The sequence below is a fragment of the Tursiops truncatus genome, chromosome 9, assembly GCF_011762595.2.
Source record: "Tursiops truncatus isolate mTurTru1 chromosome 9, mTurTru1.mat.Y, whole genome shotgun sequence".
Lineage (NCBI taxonomy): Eukaryota > Metazoa > Chordata > Mammalia > Artiodactyla > Delphinidae > Tursiops > Tursiops truncatus.
Genome location: NC_047042.1, coordinates 62,535,016 through 62,558,887, shown reverse-complemented (window position 1 = coordinate 62,558,887; position 23,872 = coordinate 62,535,016). Strand labels below are relative to the sequence as shown.

Genomic DNA, 23,872 nt, shown 5'->3' with positions numbered 1-23,872 from the left:
ACCATCAGAAACACCTGGGGGTTAATTAAGAAAATAGATGCCCAGTGGAAACAACCCAAATGTCCACTGATGGGTGAATGGATAAACAATATATGGTGTATATATACAATGGAATATTATTCAGTCATAAAAAGGAATGAAATTATGATACATGCTACAACATGAATGAACCCTGGAGACATTACATTAAGTGAAATAAACCAGACACAAAAGGACAATTATATGATTCACTTATACAAGGTACGTAGAATAGGCAAATTCATAGAGACAGAAACTAGAATAGAGGTTACCAGGGGCTGCAGGGAAGGGAGAATGAGGAATTATTGCTTAATGGGTATACAGTTTCAGTTTGGGGTGATGAAAAAGTTCTAGAAATAGATAGTGGTGATGACTGCACAACAATGTGAACGCATTTAATGCCACCAAACTATACAATTTAAAATGGTAAATTTTATGTTTTGTGTATTTTACCACAATTAAAAAAAAGGACACAGATGCCATTGGAAATTATGTTTCACTTGGTCTGGAGTGGGACTCAAGCATCTGAATATTTCACAAGCAGCCCTGGCAATTCTAAGGCACATTCAGGTTCAGGGCCCCTGCATTTGACAGAAGAAGAAACCAAGGCCTGGAAAGAAATAACTTAGGGAAGGTCAAGAAGTGGCAGAGTAGGGAACTGATTCCAGATCTAATTCCAAGTCCAGACCCCTTTCACTTCATTCTTCAAATGACTGAGAGTCTTAACGACTATCCAATCCACAGGCACCGAGGCACAGAAGCTCCCTGTCTAGATGTCTGAAAATACTACCCTGGCTTCTGCATTTAGCACTTCAGTGTGGTCTTGCCTCTAGAGCTTTGAAGTTGTTACCTTGCATTCAAAGCCTCATCAAGGTGGCCATCCCACAGTCTCCAGAACCCCAAATATCAAAAACTCCAAGTGTATTTTTAAATCTGATCCCTCTGCTGGTCCTAGGTATGGCTCAGAGAATGCCCAGACATTCTCAGGTAGTCAGAGGGTTGCCTCATGTGTTAAACATCGGCTGGTCGATGTCCAAGCATGTCTGCAGATAAACATCTTGAGCCCTTTAACCACCAAGCTACTGGAAACATAATTAGATGGCTCTGGTGTAAATAAGCCCATCTGAGTGAAGGAGGCAATCAAGTTCACAAAAATACCAATGTACTTTGTTCACGTTCATTATCACATCAGTTCTAGTAAATGTCAGCCTCTCTAGCAGATATATTTCTATGGCAAATACACATTAGTTCTCAAGGTGAGATACCTGTCAAAAAGAGAACCTAAGGGACTTCCTTGGTGGCACAGTGGTTAAGACTCCACGCTCCCAATGCAGGGGGCCCAGGTTCTATCCCTGGCCAGGGAACTAGATCCCACATGCATGCCACAACTAAGAGTTCACACGCCACAACTAAGGAGCCCACAAGCCACAACTACAGGAGCCCATCTGCCGCAACTATGACCCAGCTCAACCAAATAAATTAATTAAATTAATTAATTTTTAAAAAGAGAGAACCTAAAACATTTGTTCCTAAACACAAATTGTGCCAACTTCTAAGCAGAATGAAGGAGAGTATTCTCTGGTCAAAGCCTTATAAGAATGGTTATAATTGTAGCATGATGGTCATTTTAAAAACAATCAATAGCATGCGTGAACATTCATGCATCTTCATAAATAGATACGTGTCACAAATACAGACATAATTTCAACTTCGCAGTTGCCAAACTCAAACAGCAAATCAAAGAGACCCTAAACAGACACTGGGGGCTTTTGTTTGAAATCACTTCTTTCCTGTAGTTTTTGAAGAATCATTCCAACTTTCCACTTGGAATACCTAGCTTTATTTTCACAGTTTGATAGCCTCCAGGAAACAATGCTTAATAGAAGCCTCAGGGGAGATAAGAATGTTGTTGTTTTTTTAATAAATTTATTTATTTACTTTTGGCTGCGTTGGGTCTTCATTGCTGCGCGTGGGCTTTCTCTAGTTGAGGCGAGAGGGGGCTACTCTTCATTGCGGTGCACGAGCTTCTCATTGCGGTGGCTTTTCTTGTTGTGGAGCATGGGCTCTAGGTGCGCGGGCTTCAGTAGTTGTGGCGCACGGGCTTAGTTGCTCCATGGCATGTGGGATCTTCCCAGAAAAGGGATCGAACCCATGTCCCCTGCCTTGGCAGGCAGATTCTTAACCACTGAGCCGCCAGGGAAGTCCCGAGATAAGAATATTTTGATTTTAAGACATTTTGAGATGATAAGCACCACTGTGATTTCATTCCTGTACTGAAATGTCAGAGAGGAGCAGGGGAACATCATTTTAACGTGTAGAGTGGTTTGCTCTCCATGGTGGGCAAGTCAGAGGCAGTAACAGAGTAGTTCTCAGAGCAGCTGTAGAAAACTTGAAGCCCAATTAAAAGTGTGTTTTATATGATATTATAAAAAGAAGCACATAATCATATCAAAATGACGGTAACTAGGAAATCTGAAGCCAAAATTGCATATTATTTGGTAATGCTGCACAATACAGTGAAAGATCTACTAAAAATTGCATTAAGGTTATCACTAAGTCTAAAAGTACTGAAATATACTACAGCCATTACCACATGAAAATACACTTACGCTATGGTGACTTTAAGGATTTTTTTAAATCTCTATGGAATTCAGTGAAGAAACAGTAAAGTGACAGGAGGTTGGGAATGGTTTATAGACAACCAGCCATTTTTCAGCCCTACGTATCCATTTTTATTCTCTCCCTATAATTCTCACTCAACTCTTTTTAAGTTCTGCTGAATTCCAAAAAGGACTTAAGATGTATATGCCTCAACAGTAATATATTAAATACGCAGTTGATGTCAAGAGACATGTACTAAACCAGGAAGACTGGAATTTGCTTCCAATTTTCCTCTCTTCCTCACCTTTTTCCAACATGTATTCAACTACCGTGTCCCAGGCACAGCGACTATGGCTGAGAACACTATGGTCCCTGCCCTCACAAAGCCTCTAGTTTAATGGGAGTTACAGAAAATGAAAACACGAAATCACAGTTGTGCCTAGTGTTAAGAAGGAAAGATACTTAATTCCATGGCAAGTGGCCATGGAGGCCAGGAAGTGATGCCTAAAGAGAGAGCTGAAGAAAGGGTAAAAGTCAACCAGATGACACAGGGTGGAAAAGCAGCCAGACAGAGCGAGCGGTACGTGCAAAGCTCCATGACCAGAAGCAGGCACAGAACATGGAGAGAAACAAAATAAAGTCTCCTAACCGCAGGAGTCCAGAACAAGAGGAGGCTAGAGAGGTAAGCAGGAGCCAGACATTACAGGGAGGAAAGGGAACCGCCAAGGGTGAGCACTTGCTAGCACTTGTAGTGTGCAGGATCCATAAGGTATATTCTAGCTTTAAGTGCCATTCTTGATAGATGCTTCTACCTGCCATGCATATCAGAGCTGCTCTGAGTATGGTTGGTAGATTCTGAGGTGATCCTCAAGACTTCCGCTCCCTGATACCTCCACCTTGTGTAATCCCCAGCCCTTGTGTGTGGGCAAGACCTGTGGATGTGATGGATGTCACTACCATGATTAGGTTATACAAAGATGAAGCGACTTGACAGGTGTAATTAAGATCCCTAATCAATTTCACTTTGAGTCATTAAAGAGGGAAATTTTCCTGAGTGGGCGTGACCTAGTAGGTGAGCCCTTAAAAAGAGTCCATAGGTCAGAGAGACACTCTCCTGTTAGCCTTGAAGAAGTAAGCCATTCTACAGCTACAAGGAATCGGATTCTAACAACACGAGCTTAGAAGATGACCTTGAGCCTCAGATGAAACCGCAGCCCTGGCTGACCTTGACTGCAGCCTTGTGAGACCCAGCTAAGCCATGCTCAGAATCCTAACACATGGAAACTATGTAATAATAAATGACTGTTATTTTAGGCCACTAAGTTTGATGACAAACTTGTTATGCATCAATAGAAAATAAACAGGGGCTTCCCTGGTGGCGCAGTGGTTGAGAGTCCACCTGCCGATGCACGGGACACGGGTTCGTGCCCCGGTCTGGAAGCGGCTGGGCCCGTGAGCCATGGCCGCTGATCCTGCACGTCCGGAGCCTGTGCTCCGCAATGGGAGAGGCCACAACAATGAGAGGCCCGCGTACCGCAAAAAAAAAAAAAAAAAAAAAAGAAAAGAAATAGACTGGACATTGGTAGCTGAAGGAAGCTCTGTCAGGCTGGTAGCCATTGAAGAGGATTCCCATATTTTTTATATGGATGCCAGGTCCACACCTGATTCCAACACTTTGCATATGATATGACAAGAGACCAGGACCACGGTTCTCCTCTGTCACAATGAGGAACATTCTCAACTTGCCCACTTCAGAAAAGTAAAAACTGACGCACCCCAAGTCAGCAGCTAGCCTTGGAAATCTAATCTTCTAACTTAAAAGCAATCACAAACTCTTCATTTAAACTGTCTTCCAAAATCCCATGGAGTCTAAAACACTGAGGCTGTTAATAGAAGGATTGAAGCAAATTTGACAGAGAAAGCAGATCTGTTTTAAGTTTTCTTACTAGTTTTAACAACAAAAACAGGTTTTGTAAAGTATGATTTTAATGTTAACAAGATCTTTTCAAACAAATAAGGTCTTTTTTTTATTTAAATGCCAAAATAGCCTGGTTTATATTATAGGAAGCCAATGTATGAAATATAACATTTTATATATCTTTTTTCAGTTAGAGAAAAGGAGGGAGGAAAACAAATCCCTCAAGTTATTGGGGTTTTTTTCTTGCCTTTAAAAACATATTAACGACCTCCACTCAATTTTGGGGGGCTGAATAGGTAAAACTAGTTATACTGTTAAAGGTTAAAATAGTTATAGCTTACAATATACATGCAGGCATCTCATAATCTAACAACTTCAAGAAACACGTCAACAATTCTCCTAAGCTCAAAGTCATGGTAAAAATAACAGTGGCACTGGAATTGAGTTGCTCAGTGATGGGAATGTTTTTCAGAGCAATGTAATTTCCTAAGATGTTTTAAGTGATAGGTCAGAGTCTCAGCATTAAAGCAGCTAGGAGTAAAGCTGCTGGAGACTGCTTTCTGCAGAGACTGACTCTGGAAGGATTCCCACAAATCCGGTAAATGGTTATCTCCAGGAAAGGGTACAAGGTTGCTAGGGTCGAGAATAGGAAGAAGTCTTACTTTTACTATAGATGTTTTTGTGTATTTTTTAAATAAATTTATTTATTTATTTATTTTTGGCCACGTTGGGTCTTCGTTGCTGTGTGCGGGCTTTCTCTAGTTGCGGCGAGCGGGAGCTACTCTTCGTTGCGGTGCGCGGGCTTCTCACTGCGGTGGCTTCTCTTGTTGTGGAGCACGGGCTGTAGGCGCGCGGGCTCAGTAGTTGTGGCTCATGGGCTCTAGAGCACAGGCTCAGTAGTTGTGGCGCATGGGCTTGGTTACTCCATGGCATGTGGGACCTTCCTGGACCAGGGCTCACACCCATGTCCCCTGCATTGGCCAGTGGATTCTTAACCACTGTGCGACCAGGGAAGTCCCTTTTGTGTATTTTTAATTGTATGAATGCATTATCTATCAAAAATATTTTATGAAACCAGGCATACACATACATACTCACAAAAGAGTAAAGCTCATATGAATTGTCTCCTTGGGGCACTGCAGTACAGTCATGGATACTGAAGAGGAAAAGAAAGTAAGTTTAGGGGTTCCCCAAAAAAGTCAATTAGTAAGAAAAGCCACCCCCTCCTAAGCCACATGTTGTTTCCAGTACCTCCACAAAGCTTCTTTGCCCACGTACGTCCTCTGAAATTGCTGGTCCACCCACAGTATAAAAGTCCATGGAATTTTATGTCTATTACTCAGCCATAAAAAGAAACGAAATTGAGCTATTTGTAATGAAGTAGATAGACCTAGAGTCTGTCATACAGAGTGAAGTAAGTCAGAAAGAGAAAGACAAATACCGTATGCTAACACATATATATGGAATTTAAGAAAAAAAATGTAATGAAGAACCCAGGGGTAAGACAGGAATAAAGACACAGACCTAGTAGAGAATGGACTTGAGGATATGGGGAGGGGGAAGGGTAAGCTGTGACAAAGCGAGAGAGAGGCATGGACATATATACACTACCAAATGTAAGGTAGATAGCTAGTGGGAAGCAGCCACATAGCACAGGGAGATCAGCTCGGTGCTTTGTGACCGCCTGGAGGGGTGGGATAGAGAGGGTGGGAGGGAGGGAGACGCAAGAGGGAAGAGATATGGGAACATATGTATATGTATAACTGATTCACTTTGTTATAAAGCAGAAACTAACACACCATTGTAAAGCAATTATACTCCAATAAAGATGTAAAAAAAAAAGAAAAGAAAAAGTCCATGGAGGGAGAAGGGGTGTGACACAGATGAAACTGATGCAGACAAAACTGATGCCAGTGTCTCTCTCACTCCTTCATCTCTGGAGCCCTCCTAATTCTCCAGGTCTTTCCTCCCTCCTTCTTATCTCAAAGGCAAAGTATGTATTACCAGGCAGAAGAATGGAGCATTTGGAGTCTGAGCCCTGCTACCTCTGAGCAACTGTGGGATCTTGAAAAAATCACTTCCCTTCTCTAAGCATCTCTGTTTCCCCATCTGTTAAATCAGAACGATAATAACCACCACCTCAGGGGTGACTATAACATTATCTATGAAAACCTAAAGGCTGGGGTTTGTCTATTCCAAAATATTCTCTAAATCTAGTTCACAGTACAGTTAAAATGACTGGTAGAGTATTAACCTTAAGGCAGGTCATTCCTTATTTGGAATGTGAAACCTGGGACAAACTGCATCCGGGTCAATCATACATAATAACTACCAGAGATTTTGGTGATGTCTAAAAGGAAGGAAAACCGAGGCTGGGGAGAGAGCTGCTCTTTTGTTTGGGCAGCAGACAATGCACGGTTATAAATGCCAAAAGAAATCTGGTTAAAAGCAAACAACCAGATTGACACATGCATGGAAAAACTCACCGTTATTCCATCTTAAACCATGTAAACAACAGGACAATTTATTCTGTCAACATAGGGAGTGTAATTATTTTTTTTAAGTTTTTTTAAATGCTCATTCATATACATGGTAATCGGCTGGCTCCCTCCAAAACAGCCACATAGCAATATTCTGGAAGGCATTGTCATCTTCCAAGTCATTCTCGAAGCAACGGGAGAAGCAGCTCCTTATTTGTGACCTTGTACTGCTTGAAAGGCAAGCTATAATTAATAATACTCAATCTTTTACCATTAATCATAGCTCTGTTTTACTTTGGTCAGCACTTGGTCTCTATAAATGAGCCCAATCCCCTTAAAATTCTCCATGCATGTTTTGCTCCCTAATTATTTACCAGAACCTAGGATGGTTGTCCAGTTTTGGAAATCAGTGTGCAAATATTTATAGTTTGCCTCCTTCCTTTCATTTTCTGAGACATCATAGGAACTTTTTAAATCAAGTATAAAAATTAAACTATTAAAAAACAACCCATGGGATCACAACCCATAGAAAAATGAGACAAGGCACAGAGAAATCAAAGACAAGAAAAGACTGTGGAAAATAGATCCCACCTGACAAATGAAAGACTATTTTCTTATATCTTTCATCAAAGTATTGTGGACAATTAATATTTTATGCTCTGTATGAAGAAAGAGGATGGAATTTGACCTATAAATGTTTGAAACACACCTTATTTGTTTATTATCCACTAATAACAAACATATATTCAGATAACAAGTACATTATTGTTCATGAAATAAAATTAAATTAAAGGGTGATTAAATTAAATCACCCAAATTAAAGGGTGATTCTCAGTCCAAGTAAATACAGAAAAGCTGCCAGAACCATCTGTTTGCCTCTCAATGATCTCATTTGTTTTCATCAAATAATATTGAGATTTTTCAAATTAGATTAATCTTTTGCCCAGTTATTAGGCTGTTTGGATTAAAATGTATGACAATTATTAGCATAAAATAATCTGAAAAGTACACTGAAACACTTGCTTGAGAAGAATAAGTTATAATTTACTTACTTTTTTGTTTGAAAGAATAATCTGGCTTCATAAAAGGTAAGAACAATGTGGTAAGCAGTGCCAGGTATCCAATAAATACCTGGCGTGGGATCAGTAAATACTTGTTGAATGAATGAATGAATGGAACATATGAGCCATCTGATTGAAGCAAACAAGAACACAAATGCCTATACACACACACACACACACACACACACACACACAAACCTTCCTAAAAATCCTTTTGGAAATATGAGTTTTCATATTTCTGTCTCAGCAGATTTACTCTACTGCTTCCTTTTAAATACCAACATCTTCTTCAGAGGAAAATAAGCAGAAGTCATGATAGGATTCTTCACGTTTTTGTCTGACCACCCCCCACCCTCCCGTAAACAATCAACAAACAAAAACTTAAAAGCCCAGGAAATGGTATTTTAACAAACGCCCTAGGTGATCATGGGTGGCGGGCAATGCCTAAGAACTACTCCATGCCTCTGTGTGGATCACGACCTTCACCTAGGAGCTTCCCGCAAACAGCTCTCTTTGGATGTGAACTCCTTCTTGATTACAAAAATGAGTTGCCTCTTCTGGAAAGCCTTCCCCAGCACACTCCCCTTGCCCTCTGCACTCTGGCACACCTTCCCTGGAGAACTTACCCCGTTGGAGGGTACTTTTTTGTCCCTCCAGTAGAGCAAGCTCCTTGAGGTCTCGGATCCCCTCTGGTTGATCTCTGCGTCACTAACACCTTGGCAAGTGAGTGATTTAAGTTCTCTGAGCCTTCGGTTTCCTCATACATAAAATGAGAAAGACAGAAGTGACCCTGCTGTTGTGAGGACTAAGTGGTGAGCATAAACCAACTAACCCAGTATCCAGCACTGTGGGGAAACACATCCCTTTGGGACTACAACTATGAAGGTAACAGGTGAGGATAAAGGTTTTAAAATCAACCAGACAATTCACACCTCACTACCCACAGGGCTTCAACAGCACTAAGTGGAAAAGCAAACGCCACGGCTTTCTCAAAGGGTTAAAGCTCTTGGTAAATACAAGCAGGTTCCACTTTTCATCACACCAGAAGGTGACCAACATAGAGAAGACCTTGTTTTCCTGTAGGAACAATATCATCACTGAGCCTGGCCTCAAAACAAACAATAGGAATGATCCTTAAAGACCCATAGAGAATGAGCATAGTCTTTATGGATGTAATATAAACTTCTGTAATTATTTCAAGGAATGAAACGAGACTCCACATAATTACAAATAAACTATGAACACCAATTACAAGTGTTCCCAAATATACATCAGTACACATAGAATACAGATATAAACATAAGCATAAATTAATATGGGAATTTTAAATGGCCCAAATTTCTTAAGAGACTGTCCAAGAAAGAATGAGCTGATGAGATGCCTTCTTCTTTCTGTACTTTCCCCCTATTGGAAGTAACAAAACAAAAAGTAATAACTTCAGAGAGTCTTCAAATGCCTCAAATGTGAAGCATGCTTGATAACTGAGATGATAAAAATGAGGATGATGATATTTTCTCATTGAAAAATAATTCTTAGAAATAAGAGGCATGTAAAACAGTCCCCCTTTCTTCATCTAGCCTATATTCTAAACTTAGTTGATTCTGTTACTGCAGTTCAGTTCATTGGGTGAAATTTTGCAAAAATACCACCATTCAAGTCTTAATTTGTTGACAACTGTCAGTGCTTTCTATATTTCACTGAAAAACAGAAAAGAATTGCTGACCCTCAGTTAGGTTCTTTAAAAGGAACTTGATACCATTTCTCACAAAACCACAGAAAGGAGGAGGAAAATATCCCTTGTAACATGGGAGAAACCCAGAGCAGGAAAGAACTGGGATAGGAGTGTGCACGTGGCAGTCTCAAATAAACAGTTGGCTATATGGGCAGTGTATGGGCAACGTGGCTATGTGCACAAGTTTTTAAGGCAAAAGCAGCTGATTTGCCTAAATGTTGCTAAGTGTAATACCAACTTCTCCTCTAGTCTATCATAATCTTTTAGGAAGAAAGGCTTGAAAACTCTCAAAGGAATAGGAAAGGAGACTAGCCTTGCCTCTTTTGGAGACAATTACAATTTAACCTGTGCACGCCTCTCCCCACAGCACTTTGATTTCCAGGTTTGTCTTTGAGCATCAGACACACAGGGGCACAGCAAGAATGGCAAGTTGGTTCCCTGTAGCTTGGCATAAAACTGAAAGTCTAAATGTCTATCAACAGGGAGACGTTAAATAAATTATTGTACGTCTGTGCTATGGGATCCACACAACTAAAAAGCATGAACTGGCATGGGAAAATTCCTAAATCATATTACTGTAGAGATATTTTTAAAAAGCAAACTGTGAAAGAATAATTACTATTTAATTTCATTTATGTAAAAATAAAACCACACATACAAAATTACACATATATATAAATGTGTGTATACGTAATAAACTGGAAAAGGTCTGGGAAAGACACAATAAATTGATAACAGTTGTTATTTCTGAAAAGAGTGGGGTTTTGTAGCTCAGAAAAGACTTTACTCCCTTGTTTAAATTTTTAGTATGGTAATGTATTGATGTAGTAGTGAGATAGCTACTACATCAGTAGTTAAAATTAAAAATAAAGTTAAAATTGAAAATAATTATGCTGAGGAAGAGAAAGAAGTTGGAAAAGAAAAAAAAAAGTTTCAGCAAATGATGGGAAGTCCTTTGCCAGTTCTTGGGGCTCAAGTCCCACCACCCTCCCCGCCATTTATTTACACAACTGAATAACTAGGAAGAGTTTTGATAATCATTCACCAGCACTTCAACATTTGAGTTACATTTTCTTGGTCATTATCTACTTTTCTTTCTTTTTTATACCATCATTCTAATGATTAAAAAAAAAATTCAAAATAGCAGGAGAGCAAAGGATCACAGCCTCACAGCTACGAGGGGCAAAGAGATTTCACCCCAAAGATGCACTGACCAGGGCAGATATCGACCAAGAGCCTCTCACAGATGTGCTTCTCATTCCTTCATGAAAAAGGCCCACCTTCTCTCTTCCTTTCCTTTCTTTACCTGGTAGCAGTGGTTCTCAAGCCTCAGCCCCCATGAGAGTCCCGGTGGTGACCTGAAAATGTAGACTCAGGGAACCGGGGGCAGAGCTTGTGATACAGCAGGCCTGCAAGCCTAATGGTGAGACCAGTCTGTCCCCCATCGCTGTCATTTACTAGCTCTGTCGCCTTGGGGCTCTCAGTGCCACCACTTCATGTGTAAAATGGGGCTATGATAGTACCTCCCTCAGCAGGCTGTGGGGATCCAGTGCCTGGCCCTGCGTAAGGCCTATATATATGTTCGAGCCCCTGCAATTTTGATGAAGATGATCAGTATCTCAGTTACTACTGTTACTGGGCAAGGCCCAGGAAGCTGCATTATCATAGGTAAGTCTTTGGTCCACTGCATTTTGAGAAACACGGCTTACACTCACAATTCCCCCAGGTAAGAGGAAGAACAAACAAACACAAACAATACTCCAGGGAAACTCAAAGCAACTGGCTTGGACTATTGTTCCATCCGGTTAGCAATACTAGATTTCCCCTTCCCGCGTGCCTGCTGATGGTAGAAAGGTTTTCTAGAAGGCGTGTCTTTGCTGGGAAGCCTGTTAGACCCACACCCTTCACCCATTCTGCCAGGTTAGGTAGTGCTGTGCTCACCTTTACAAGACACCGGATCTGTCTGGTGATCAGCTTTAAAAACAGCATAAGGGGGTACCTCTTAACGCAAATGACTTTCAAAATACAGGAGAATTAAGTCCATCAGCTCTCCTGTCACCCTGCGTTAACTGGCCGGAAGGGCTTTGAGGTCCCTTCAACGCCCTGAATCCGCTTCCCGGACCCGCCCCGGAAGGAGAGAAGGGGGCTGGGTTCCGGAGGCGGGAAGCCCTGGTGGGAGGAGCCTCGGAGTCGCGGGCGGAAGTCGGTGTGGCCCCGGTGGATGTCCTGCATCCCGCCTCCCTCCTCCTCCTACCGGTTGGCGCTGGTCGCTGCCAGCGCGGCACAGGGTCCCCGAGAGCAAGAGCAGCGGTGGCTGTGGATCGGGAGCGCCCGCGGGTGTTCCAGGCCCTTCCCCTGCCAGGCACAGGGCCCCAGGTCTGTAGGAACAGGGTGCGAGTCCTGGCTAACCATTGCAAACTTTTTGTGACTTAGTGCAAATCGTTAAGTCAGTTCCTCATCTGTAAAATGGGCTTCATGTTACAGATTTAGCACAGTCGAATGTATGCGTCGACCGCAAAAAAAAAACAAAATTGACCCTGAGATAATCTTGCCTGGACATCATTCTGCTCTAAAATAAAGTATTATCAACAAACTCCTCATTACTATGACTCCTCACTGAATCATTCTAAGTAAAAGTTAAAACCTCCAGTGTTAGCACAGAGCACGCCCGTTGGAAGAGGACTTAGGAGAAGCACAGCTGCCGCGGTTGTCTCAGAGTATCTGCACCACACTGAGGATTTGTTGCTGTCCTTGTCCCACTATGTGATCAGAGGACACGAGATGGGGAGGAGAGGTTTGCCCAGATTCCTGGGGAGGCCAAATCCAGAGTGGTTTCTGGGTTCACACCAAGATCTCCTCTCTACCCAGGTAATGCTCCCAAAAAGGGAGGTAATCCTCCCTTTTTGGTCGTTATTCCTTTACTGCACATATTCTTTGGTCTCAGCTTCTTGTACTTACCCTTGCCCAATGCTAAAGTCCAGGGTATAACCTAAATGCCCAGGAATGGAGAAATGACCCAATGAATGTTGGTACGTTCCCACACAGAATGTTATGTGCCCATTAAGGACAGTATTTCCAAACAAGTTGAGAAGATGTTATGCCCTGATGTTAAGTGGGAGAAGAAAAAAAAAAAGCAAAAAAAAAAACCAAATAACACAATTCAATAGTAAGATATCAACTAGGTAAACACCTCGACATGGGGAAAAAATGCAGAAAATATATATCGAATATTAACTATTTAATAGTTAATTAAATAGTTAACTGGGTGGTGGGATTATGAGTAATTTATTTTCTGCTTTTCCACAGTTTAGCCTTTTTTTTTTTTTTTTTTTGCGGTACGCGGGCCTCTCACCGTTGTGACCTCTCCCATTGCAGAGCACAGGCTCCGGACGCGCAGGCTCAGCGGCCATGGCTCACGAGCCCAGCCGCTCCGCGGCATGTAGGATCCTCCCGGACCGGGTCACGAACCCATGTCCCCTGCATCGGCAGGCAGACTCTCAACTACTGCGCCACCAGGGAAGCCCTTAGCCTATTTTTAAAAGCTTCTTCTATGAGCATATGTAACTATTCTAATCAGAAAAACATAAATAAACCAGTGCAAATACAACTGTGTCCCTTAAAACACAGGAGACAAAAACTGTATTATGGAGTAGAAATAGAGAAAATGAAGGGGGCATCTTAAGATGCCCCCTCTACAGCCTGACAAGTCAGCACTTTTCAGGAGTCTCTCTCAGGAAGGTCCACCTCAGGGCAGACTGGGGATTTTGATCTCCCCCAAAAGGCCTGGACTTTACTGTCAGAAAGAGCACTCAGGGCGCTGAATTCACTGGTCTATTCTCGGGTCCAGTTTAATTTGAAGAGACTTTATCATCTTAAGCTCAAAAAGAATACTCATGAAATGTATTTGTCACAAGTATCATTTTCCCTTGGAAGATTAGGATGATCAAAGGAAAGAATGATGATAAAGGAAACAGCAGGACAAGAAGGAAAGTGGGTTACACACTACAGCAACCCAAAGTGCCCTCCTGTACTACGGTTAACTGGAAATGAACCTAATGCCTCGGGCATGGTTCCTTCACACATTCTGCTTCCGCCCTGTAGCATCCAACTCATCTCTCACTGGCGAGGCAGCCTTGCAAGATGAAGATGGCAAATCAGCCGTAAAAAAAATAATTAAATAGAAGAGGTTCTTTAAGGTGAATCAACAATAACTTAGACACACATTGGCTCAGTAATGTATTCTTTTTTTAATTTAATTTTATTTATTTATTTATTTTGGCTGCCTCAGGTCTGAGTTGCGGCACGTGGGATCTTTGGTGAGGCGTGCAGGATCTTCCGTTGCAGTGCGCGGGCTTCTTTCTAGTTGTGGCGTGCAGGTTTTATTGTTGTTGTTGTTGTTTTCTCTCTCTAGTTGTGGCCCGCAGACTCCAGGGCACCTGGGCACTGTCGTTTGCGGCACATGGGCTCTCTTGTTGAAGCGGACAAGCTCAGTAGTCGTGGTGCGAAGGTTTAGCTGCCCCGAGGCACGTGGGATCTTAGTTCGCCCACCAGGGATCGAACCCACGACCGCTGCATTGGAAGCCGGATTCTTTACCACTGGACCACCAGGGAAGTCCCAGTAATGTATTCTTAACTGTAATTACTTTATCTGACCATCAGCTTGGGAGACTCCTAAGAAGTTACTATTTCAGGTCTTGCATCAATAGCTCTCAGAAGTCACGTGAGTAAAACATCTGCCTCCCAACTCCGTAGGAAAGAGGTGAGAAGTAAATGGTTAATTTCTCCTGCTCCAAAAGGCTTTGGAAGACGCATTTTTATAGTCAAGTCCATCAGGTATTTACAGAGCACCTACTATATTATATTAACTGCCAGGCACTTTGCTAAACACATTGACTGTGTCTCGCCATTAGCTCCCTCCGACACAATTATTATCCTCATTTAACAGGAGAGGGAACTGGGGTAGAAAGAGGTTCCATGTCTCTATCTGCTCAAGTGAAAACGTTGGGGTATTAGTTTCTCAGGCTGCTGTGACAAATTACCACCAGCTTGGAGGCTTAAGACAACAGAAATGTATTATTCTCTCACAGTTCTGGAAAGTAGAAGTCCAAAATCAAGGTGTTGGCAGGGCCATGCTCATCTGAAGCTTCTAGGGAAGAACCCTCCTGGCCTTTTCCCAGCTCCTGGTAACCCGAGGCATTCCTTGGCTTGAGGCAACACAACTCCAACCTCTGCCTCTTGTTTATTTATAGACTTAAACATTATAGTTTAAGTCTATAAATAGTAACTACAATAACTATAGTTACTCACAAACAACTTGGCATTAATCCTTGATGTGTGGATTTCATATAATAGTGTGCGTTGAAAAGTTCAAAGTCCTCCTTGAGCGTAGAGACTTGTGGGTTATCACTAGAAATGGCGCTTTAGTTTACTTGGTCTCTGTGGAGCTCCTTTTGAGAGCTCTACAGAAGGGAGCCTCCCCTTTGCAGCTCCAAAAAAGGATATTCTTCTGTGGGGGTAGAAATCACCTGGTCAAGATCTCTTTCAGAGGTTCCCACCCAGGCTGCACATTAAATCTCCTGGGAGCTTCTTCAAAAGACAGATGCCTTAGCCCCCCGCCCCAGGGCAAGTGAGTCTGAATCTCAGCAACAGAGCCCAGGCGTCTATACCTGCCCCTCTTGTTATACAGCCACCTTCTCTGTGTGTCTCTGTCTGCTCTTCATATAAAGACACCAGTCATATTGGATTTGCAGCCACCTTAATCCGGTATGACCTTATCTTAACTAATTACATCTCCAAAGATCCCATTTCCAATTAAGGTCACATTCTGAGGTTCCTAATGGACATGAACTTTTGGGGAACACTCTGCGACCCAGGATGCATCTTCAGGGTGAGAAATCTCTTTGCAACCCAGGACTTTTGGATTTGGACTTGGCAGTGTGACTCCGGAGCCCACATCCTGAATCACTGTGCTCATTTTGACCTCTGGGGGACCACACTGCATACACTGACATACACTAGATGACCTCAGAGCGTGACCTGGCTCCTGTCCTGAGGAGCTGAGGGTCTACTGAACACAAACAAGACAATGAAAAAGCACATCACTGAAGTATCTGTGTGAACTTCTGGATGCCATGGAAACTTAACCAGGAAAGTGAGGGATGAGGGCTGGGGGACCTTGAGCACAGGCGGCATCTGGGCAGGTTGGGGGAGAGACCTGAGCTAAGGCAGAGGCAACCTAGAACAGTGTGTTTGAGAGAGACAGGCGTGCCAGAAGGCCACAGAAGATGGGGGTGGAGTAAGGGCATTTTAGAGATGCTTCAAAGACAAAGGGAAGGACTTAGATTTAATTTGGAAGGAAAGAAACAACTTTAATAGGGACCAAAATGATAAAAATTGGTCTAAAAGACTCCTCTGGCAGAGGTGGGCAGGGCGAGCGTAGAGCCTCGAAAAACTGAGTGTTGAAACTTCGTGACAGAACAGGCTTGCGTGCGTGTGTACCAACCTGCAGAGGCATCATGTTTACATCTCTTCTGTGGCATTTTAACAACTTGCCTCAGAAAATAAACCAACGATATAGATGCTCGCCATACTTTCATCCCCCACTAGGAGGACCCCCCTTACTACCAACCCCCCAACACTCACACACACAGCAGCTTCCCTCCCAACACCCACTTGCACCCAAGCCAAGAGCTGAGTGAAGAGAAAGGCGAGAGAAAGAGAAAGTAAAATGCTTGCAGGAGCAGCCAGAAAAGGCAGCCAAAACATAAATTACCTTTGCACCGCTCACAACAGGCTCCCCTCTGCTTGATGGCCAGGGCACAGTCTCTCGACAGCACTGGGCACTTCTCTCTCTTACAGGTCACTTCCTTGTTCTAGGCAAAAAGGACAAGAAACATCTGAAATCAACTTCAAAACAGAATCCCCGGAATCCTAGCACATGGCTGAGGTTTTCCTAGCTTCCCTCTTCCTATCTTGCCTTCATCTTGGTGAGAAAACTCTGTGATAGCAAATGAGATTTTGCTCTTTCTGGAACAAAAATATCCTTCCAGGAATAGATTGAGATTAGGGGCAGATGAAAGGGGATGAAAAGTCCCTTCTTTACCAGCCAATTTAACCTAGATAACCGAACTCCGAGAGAGAGAGAGAGAGAGAGAGAGAGAGAGAGAGAGAGAGAGAGAGGCTTTCTCCCGCCCTGCTCTAAGGTTTCTTTTTAGTACACACTATAGAAATGATAATATTTGTGTAAATCATATTTTGCCCATTGGGCTACCTGGGCCAGGACTGCATCGTGAGAACAAAAATATTTGCACACGGCCGTCCAACAATCCTTAATAGTAGAGTGCATTAAAATGCAGCAATCTAAAGTTCCAACTCAAATAATGACAAAGTTGAGTATTGAATCGGCTCAGTAAGAGAAAAGATAATATTCCCTATGCCAAGCAGAGACACAGGAGTCAGTGTTTTATAGCTGTGGGACAGCTGCATTATATTAGCACTTATGCTAATGACAGTGTGGTGAGCATTTGCATCTTTGGTTTTATCCTGAAAAGTTAGCTATTAAAATGACTTCAAGAAGATCCAAATATGATGCATATACCTGTTTGGAGAACAGGATGCACATGAACCAAAAATACTGTATCACAACACTTCAACGAGATTGGAGCTGTAACAAGGTTCTACTAAATGCTAGGTGCCGTGGCTTCCATTCCTATTGAAATGCTGTGAGATAAGTATTATCACTATCTCTTGTTTATAAGCAAGAAAACTGCTGTTCAGAGCAGGTCTATGACTTTTTCAAGATCATACAGCTTTGCAGTGGCAGAGGTGGATTTCGATATTGAGCTCTCAAATGTGTACAATGCCCACGCCCTACCCTGAGTTAAGGCTGGGATGGCCACATTCATTGCCTGATTTAGGGAGAGATCAGAGAGGAGCAACTGACCAGCCCTCTGACCTCGAGATGAATTCAGAACCCTCCTGGAATATGTGCAGGAGAAATCCTGACTCAGCCCTGACAATGACCTTGGGAAGTTTCACAAGTGTAACCAGTATGCTTCAATGTCAAGAATAAGGAAGATCTCCCCACTTCTATTCCAGCACCAAGGAGGGGTGTGGGGGGTGAGGGGTGTGAGAGTGTTTAAGTGTGTGTGTGTGTGTGTGTGTGTGTGTGTGTGTTGGGGACCTGGGGTCCAAGCTGAGCCCATACACCAAATTCTAGCTCTAAAGCAGTTCTCAGATAAAACATGTCACCTTCTGTGCTGCCCTCCAATTCCCTAGGAGTTGCAGAGCCCCTCAAGATGTTCCCAGGGGCTAAAATGATTCTAAAATGAGTCCAAATTGTCCTCTCCTCCCTTTTTGAATGAGCAGAACCTCCGAGAGTCCCAGAACCCCACTCCCTCCAACTCACCAATCACTCCTCCCCCAGAGTAAGGTATATGGAGCCTGGGCACAGGTGAGCCTCACCTTTCCAACAGCTCTATTTCTACACAGTCTTGTTGTCTCACTGCGCTGATGGCTTTGCAAGGCCACTGAAGCATGGGAATAATGAGCCCACCCCGATCGGTGCTGCTCAAATGCCCCCACGTAGAAAATGGCCATCATTACCGAGGCCAATGTGGTAAACACACTGATGGGGCCGTCCCAACACCTGCCTGGCCACTCAAAGAGCGAGCATCAGTTCTCAGCACTGTACCCACTCCTGCAGGGCTGGTGTGCAGACCTTCTGTTTCTTCGTTTATTGGTTATTGGTGTCTGATTGTAAGGTGTGGTTGACCTGAGTAATCCAGTCTCCTTTTCTTTCCCCCTTTTTGGTGTTATGTGATAAAGGTTCTCATAGGGCTAGCAGTGATCCTCACCCTTGCCTGCTAATCAGAACCCGTGTGCAGTTCTTAACAAAGCCTGGCACTGTCTCCCATTCCCTGAAGCTCAGATCTGATTTATCTCAGGACCAGGCTCCCCAGGTAATTCCAGTGTGCAGCCCAGGCTGAGAACCACCACTGTGCAGGGAGCGTTCTTAGTACCAGCGGGGCTGAGGTGGGCTCGGGAGCTGTCCACAGTCCCGGCGTGAACGGCGGCCTGCAACCTGAACCCAGGTATCCTGGCTCCGAGCCCTGCAACTCTCCTTCCCTCACCCTCTCTTCTTCATAATAATGGTGGCATCATGACTCACTGTAAGTCATGGCCCTTTGAGTTATGTTCATATTTTTTTCTTAAATACAAACATAATACATAGTTATGGTCACAATTCAAATTAAAGAGGTACATCCTTAAAAATTAATAGAGCCCTTTTGCCACCACCAAAGTAATCTAGAACAACGATCAGGTGTCTATGCTGCTTGGCATTATGAACAGTGACTTAGCTTTGCAAAGTGCAGTTACTCAAAGCCATAGTTTGATACCAGCTGCCCCACCCAGGGCATTACCTCAGAGCATCTGTTACCTCGGCTTTATGCATTCAGCAAAGCTGGCTGCAGCCTTAAGGAAAAGCCACCCCCCAACCCCCAAGTGCATCTCCTCTCTGAAAGGAAGACTCCTCAGACACAAGGAAGTAAAAACTCTAACAGTAGTCAGAGTGGGTGTAAAGTCAAAATTTGGGGTCTAATGTATAGGAAGACACACAGTCTCTTACATATAGGAATTCTTTTCTAAATTAGAAACCTAGCAGCCAATCAAAATCCATAGCAAGATCCCAAGATCCATAATAAATAGCTCGTAATTATAGTTCAGCAGAAAATTTATTTCAACCAGATGATTTGTAGATTCACTTCTGGAATTTTTTGTGTACTCACACACACACACACACACTCGCACAGAGAGAAATAAACCTAAACTTTAGCTGTAGGTTTAGTGAGGTTTTTTCCCCCTTCTGACAACACTTGGAGTTTTTTTATATCTACCAAGGGTCACGCTGGTACAGAGCTGCCAGACCTGATCATTTCCCAGCTGCCTGGTTGCATGGATATAGAGCACAAGCTCAGAATCCCAGGCCCTCAAAGAAAGAAAGAAAAACTGCAGAGAATCGCTGGTGAGAGGCTGATTCCTCCATCTTCTTAATTGAGTCCAGCAGCTACAGAATAAATTCAAGCACAGGTTAATTAAGACCACTCACTTTGCTTTCCCTGATTTTGTCAAGAGACAAAAACACTGGTCTTCAAGCCAGCAGCTCTGGTGAGAAGGGGCACACGCAATGCCGTGTCTTCAGGACTCCCTCTCCACTGGCCGCCTCATCCCCACGTGCACCAAGTGTCCTCTGCTCTTACTCAAGGTCATGGCTCATTCGGTTCACGTTTTCATTCACAAAATGTTTTCTGACACTGACTCACACTTACTGAACACTTTCTATGTATCAGGCTCTGTGCTAAGAATAGTATATGCATTATTTCACAAAAAAATTCCACATCATCCCCATTTTACAGATGAGGAACCAACATTAGTAAACTTGCCCAGGTCACACAAGAGGAAGATCTGGAATACAAATAGAGGTCCGACTCCAAAGGCACGTGCTTAAATGCTGCACTTTGCTACTTCCCAGCATGCAGGATACACACAAGTACTAAAGAATGTCATAGTCCTAAGGCCCCAGGAGAGATTAATACCTTCCAGGTGGTTCCACATATGTGAAATGAGCTCTCTAACAAGAGCTGAATAGCTCCAAGGAGCTGTGTCATCATCAACCATGGGAAGGTCTACAAACACCAGCTGTTTTCTGGTAACAATGAAAGATGCACTATTTTGTATATTGATAGGTATCTATGCCTATCACACCTCTGACAGCCAGACTCACGTCCCCAAGCAAATTTTCCCCAAGATTCCAACCTGAGTTTGAGTCTCCCCAAATCTAAGCCACAGAAATGGTGGTAAAAATGCTCTGGAGGAAAATGTCAGAACATTCTTAAAAACCAACCTAGCCAGTGCCTACGAGTAATAAACGCCATCACATTTTTCATTCTCAGTCTCTGTCTCTCCATGTTTACCACTTTCTAGGGTCAGCCAGCCTGTGATTTACCTGTTGTCAAAGGCATCTGTTTGCATTATTGCCTCCTTTCAGAAAGACCAAATATATCAAAATTCAAAACACAGCCTCTGGGGGCACATGAAATGAAGTGCCAACAAACAAAAAGAAAAGAGGGGCATAGGGAGTAATAAAGAAAAAAACTTACATAGCTGGCAACAAAGCTCTATAGGGACGGGAGCCAAACCACAGCTCCGGCGCAGCCAAGTTCAAACAGGATTCCAGCAGCCAGCTTGCTGTATCTAAGATCTGCCACTAGATGGCAGCACAGAATCCCTTGGGCTTAGGAAATGTGCCAAGAGACCCGCCAGTGCCTCCTGAGCATTTTTCAGTGTCTGGCATGGTGGGAAATGATTTCTCGCTGATTTGGCGGCGCGGAGCGCGGGGGGGGCGGCTGGTTAGAGAAGATAGCAAATCGCCATTCTGAGATTTTCCTGTTTGCTTTTCTCAACGAGAAAAAAAAAAAATGTTTTTGAGATGCTTTTGTTTTATTTCAAGCCAGTGTCTTGAAGATATTTTTTTTTTTCTAAGATTTTTCCAGGCGCAATCCTATTATGGACTATGGAAAGTATTACCTGACCTTTCATTTATATTTAAGCATAATAATAAAATTAAAAATCTGGAGAGGACAACACAGCAGCTGATATGATGAGAGTGATCAGGGAGAAACGTCGGCTGGCAGATGCTGTATTTCTAGACTATGAAACAGCAACACAAATCTCTCGAAATAAGGAAAATGAAAATACCTGGTGCCTTGCCTGCTGATCCTCCATGTGATTAGCCATATTAGGAAGGTGGCAGACCACATGAGTCTCTTCCTCTAGAAGATGGTGTTATTTTCCTTCCATCCTTGGCTTTTATGAAAGCAAAGCCTGCCTTGGAGGCAAATAGCGGTCATTTGGCGAACTTGCAAATTCTAAGTGCCAAATCCTTTTTCAGAAAATCAAGAAGGCCGTGAAGTTGTAATATTTTTTTCTGCCCCAAATGAACAACAAAATATGTCAATAAAGCGCATGGGCCAGGTGATATCAGTAGAGAGGATAAAGAGGTAGAAGTGACTCTCTTTCCTAAATTAAAAACCCTCCAGACTACCCTGCCTTGCCGCATATATGCACACACCCCTGTGTCATTTCCTCACTGTAGTCTTTTTTAGGGAGGGGCCCTAGAGATGGATTCCCCTATCAAAATGCAAATATCCATGGGGCTGGACCCATAGTAATTCTGAATCAGGCGTTCCCTCTGTCATCAGCTACTGTCAGGGGATGGATGCCCAGCACAGTGACTCGGAGAAGGAAAGGAGTGGAAGTTCTAAAGCAGCTGAACCAAAGGCTTGGCCCATGTGCCATTGCACCCAGTGCTGTGTGAACAGGAAAGAAACCACGCAGCAAGCTTCCTATCTATGGTCTGGAAATGTACACGTGCTTAGAGGGGACAAGACATCAGACGTTAGCAGATCACACAAACACTGCAGTGTAACTTCTGACACCAAGTGAGAACTACAGAAAAGAATTCCACCTTGACTCAAAAGCTATCGTTGTCAGTGAGCGCAAATAGGACACTAAGACCCTTAGTCAAATTCTCTTTATTACCGAATTTGTTTGAAGTGCCCACACGGTAGTGTTTCACTATTTGAGAGTCTCAAAATTGCTCACAGAGGAATTTGTTTTTAGGAATACAGATGTTTTGCGTCAAGTTTCCCAAGGAGGAAGGTGATCCAACATCAGCGCATGTATTCTCCTTGGAATTCCCAGTCTCCCCACACATGTAGTCAAAGAGGTCAACTTTTCCTTGAAGTGCTCCATTGTAACCCAATTCCAGGCCCGAAAGAGCCGAAAAAGGAACTTTATGGTACTTTCGAACACCAGTCACAATTTCTCCTAGGCAATATTATAAAATGTCTCATAAACAGAAGAATAATACTTCATGTTTACATAGCACTTTTCTTCTAAAGAGCTCTGCAGACATTATTTCATTAATCCTCACAGGTTTCCTAAGATTTGCAGTCGGAGGAATGGCACACAATGAAGTTAAGTGTCTCAGGTCCCTCAGAGCTAGCTAGCAATGAACTTGGGAAGAGAACCTGGTTCCCAGACCTGGATTAAGAGGATAGCCAGGGAGGTTAGTTGCTAAAACACAGCATTAAAATTTATGGGTGCATCATATTAAAATTAGGTTAGCTCCTACATGACTGTTGAGAGTTCAGGACTAGATTAGTATGTAGTTGAGCAAGTCTGGAAATTTTCTGGAAAGACAGGCCACCTGGGGCGGACATGTGAGGTCTCCCGCCATGTTCCCTGCCCTGTTAGAAGGTAACCTGTGAAAGATGCCACAGAAGGGATGGGCCAAAACTCCAATAAACAGCTCTAACTGCAAAACGTTACAGTTCTAGAATGCAGAAATGTAGACAAAAACTGAAAGAAAAGATCCAGAGGGGGCAGGCTTCATTGATGTCACCGGTTTTGAGAATCCAAAAAGTAAAGTGATTCCCTCTCTGGAACATGTGGTCCGGGGAAATCCTTTGCAAGGGAGCATGAGCCTCAGAAAGGAGACAACACAAGTTTGTACGTGCTCCAGCTGGTCTCCTCTGGACAAAATCTGTTCTTAATCTCTTAGAAAATAATCATGGTGGGGGGGGCGCTGGGAGGGGGTGGGGAGAGACTGAGATAGCTCAGTGGTTGCCAATGGCAGTAGTAAATGTGATTGATGATTTATTATTTTAATTAAGCTTTGACTTGCTTCTTCTTTGTTACTGATAGTACAATTGACTTCTTCATAACTCCTGCACAGGAAGAGCTCGGAGGAAAAAAAAAAAAAAAAAAGGAAAGGCAGTTTGGGACACTCCAAAGCCTTAGTGTACGAATACGAGGCTCTGGGCCATGTCTCTCAGCTCAACGAAAGTCGAAAAAACACTAACAAAACCATTTCTAAAGCGAAGAAAGTGCGTTTGATAGGGAAAATAACCCAAATTTCCCAGCTGAGGTCTCTTCTCTTCCCCAACTGAGTGAGGTCAGTACAAGAGGTGGGAGGCATCTGAGGTCAGTAGAGGCGGGA

The 23,872-nt window shown here is 43.1% G+C and overlaps 1 protein-coding gene across 2 annotated transcripts in view; it reads right to left on the bottom strand.

Annotated features, from left to right (window-relative positions):
• The window catches only part of BMPER (BMP binding endothelial regulator), a 265,901-nt gene that overhangs the window by 217,391 nt on the left and 24,638 nt on the right, over positions 1 to 23,872 (bottom strand). For both annotated transcript variants that reach the window (XM_019925711.3, XM_073809815.1), the window contains exon 3: positions 16,583 to 16,682. In XM_019925711.3, the coding sequence (XP_019781270.1) occupies positions 16,583 to 16,682 (100 nt within the window). The remainder of the gene's footprint in view (positions 1 to 16,582; positions 16,683 to 23,872) is intronic.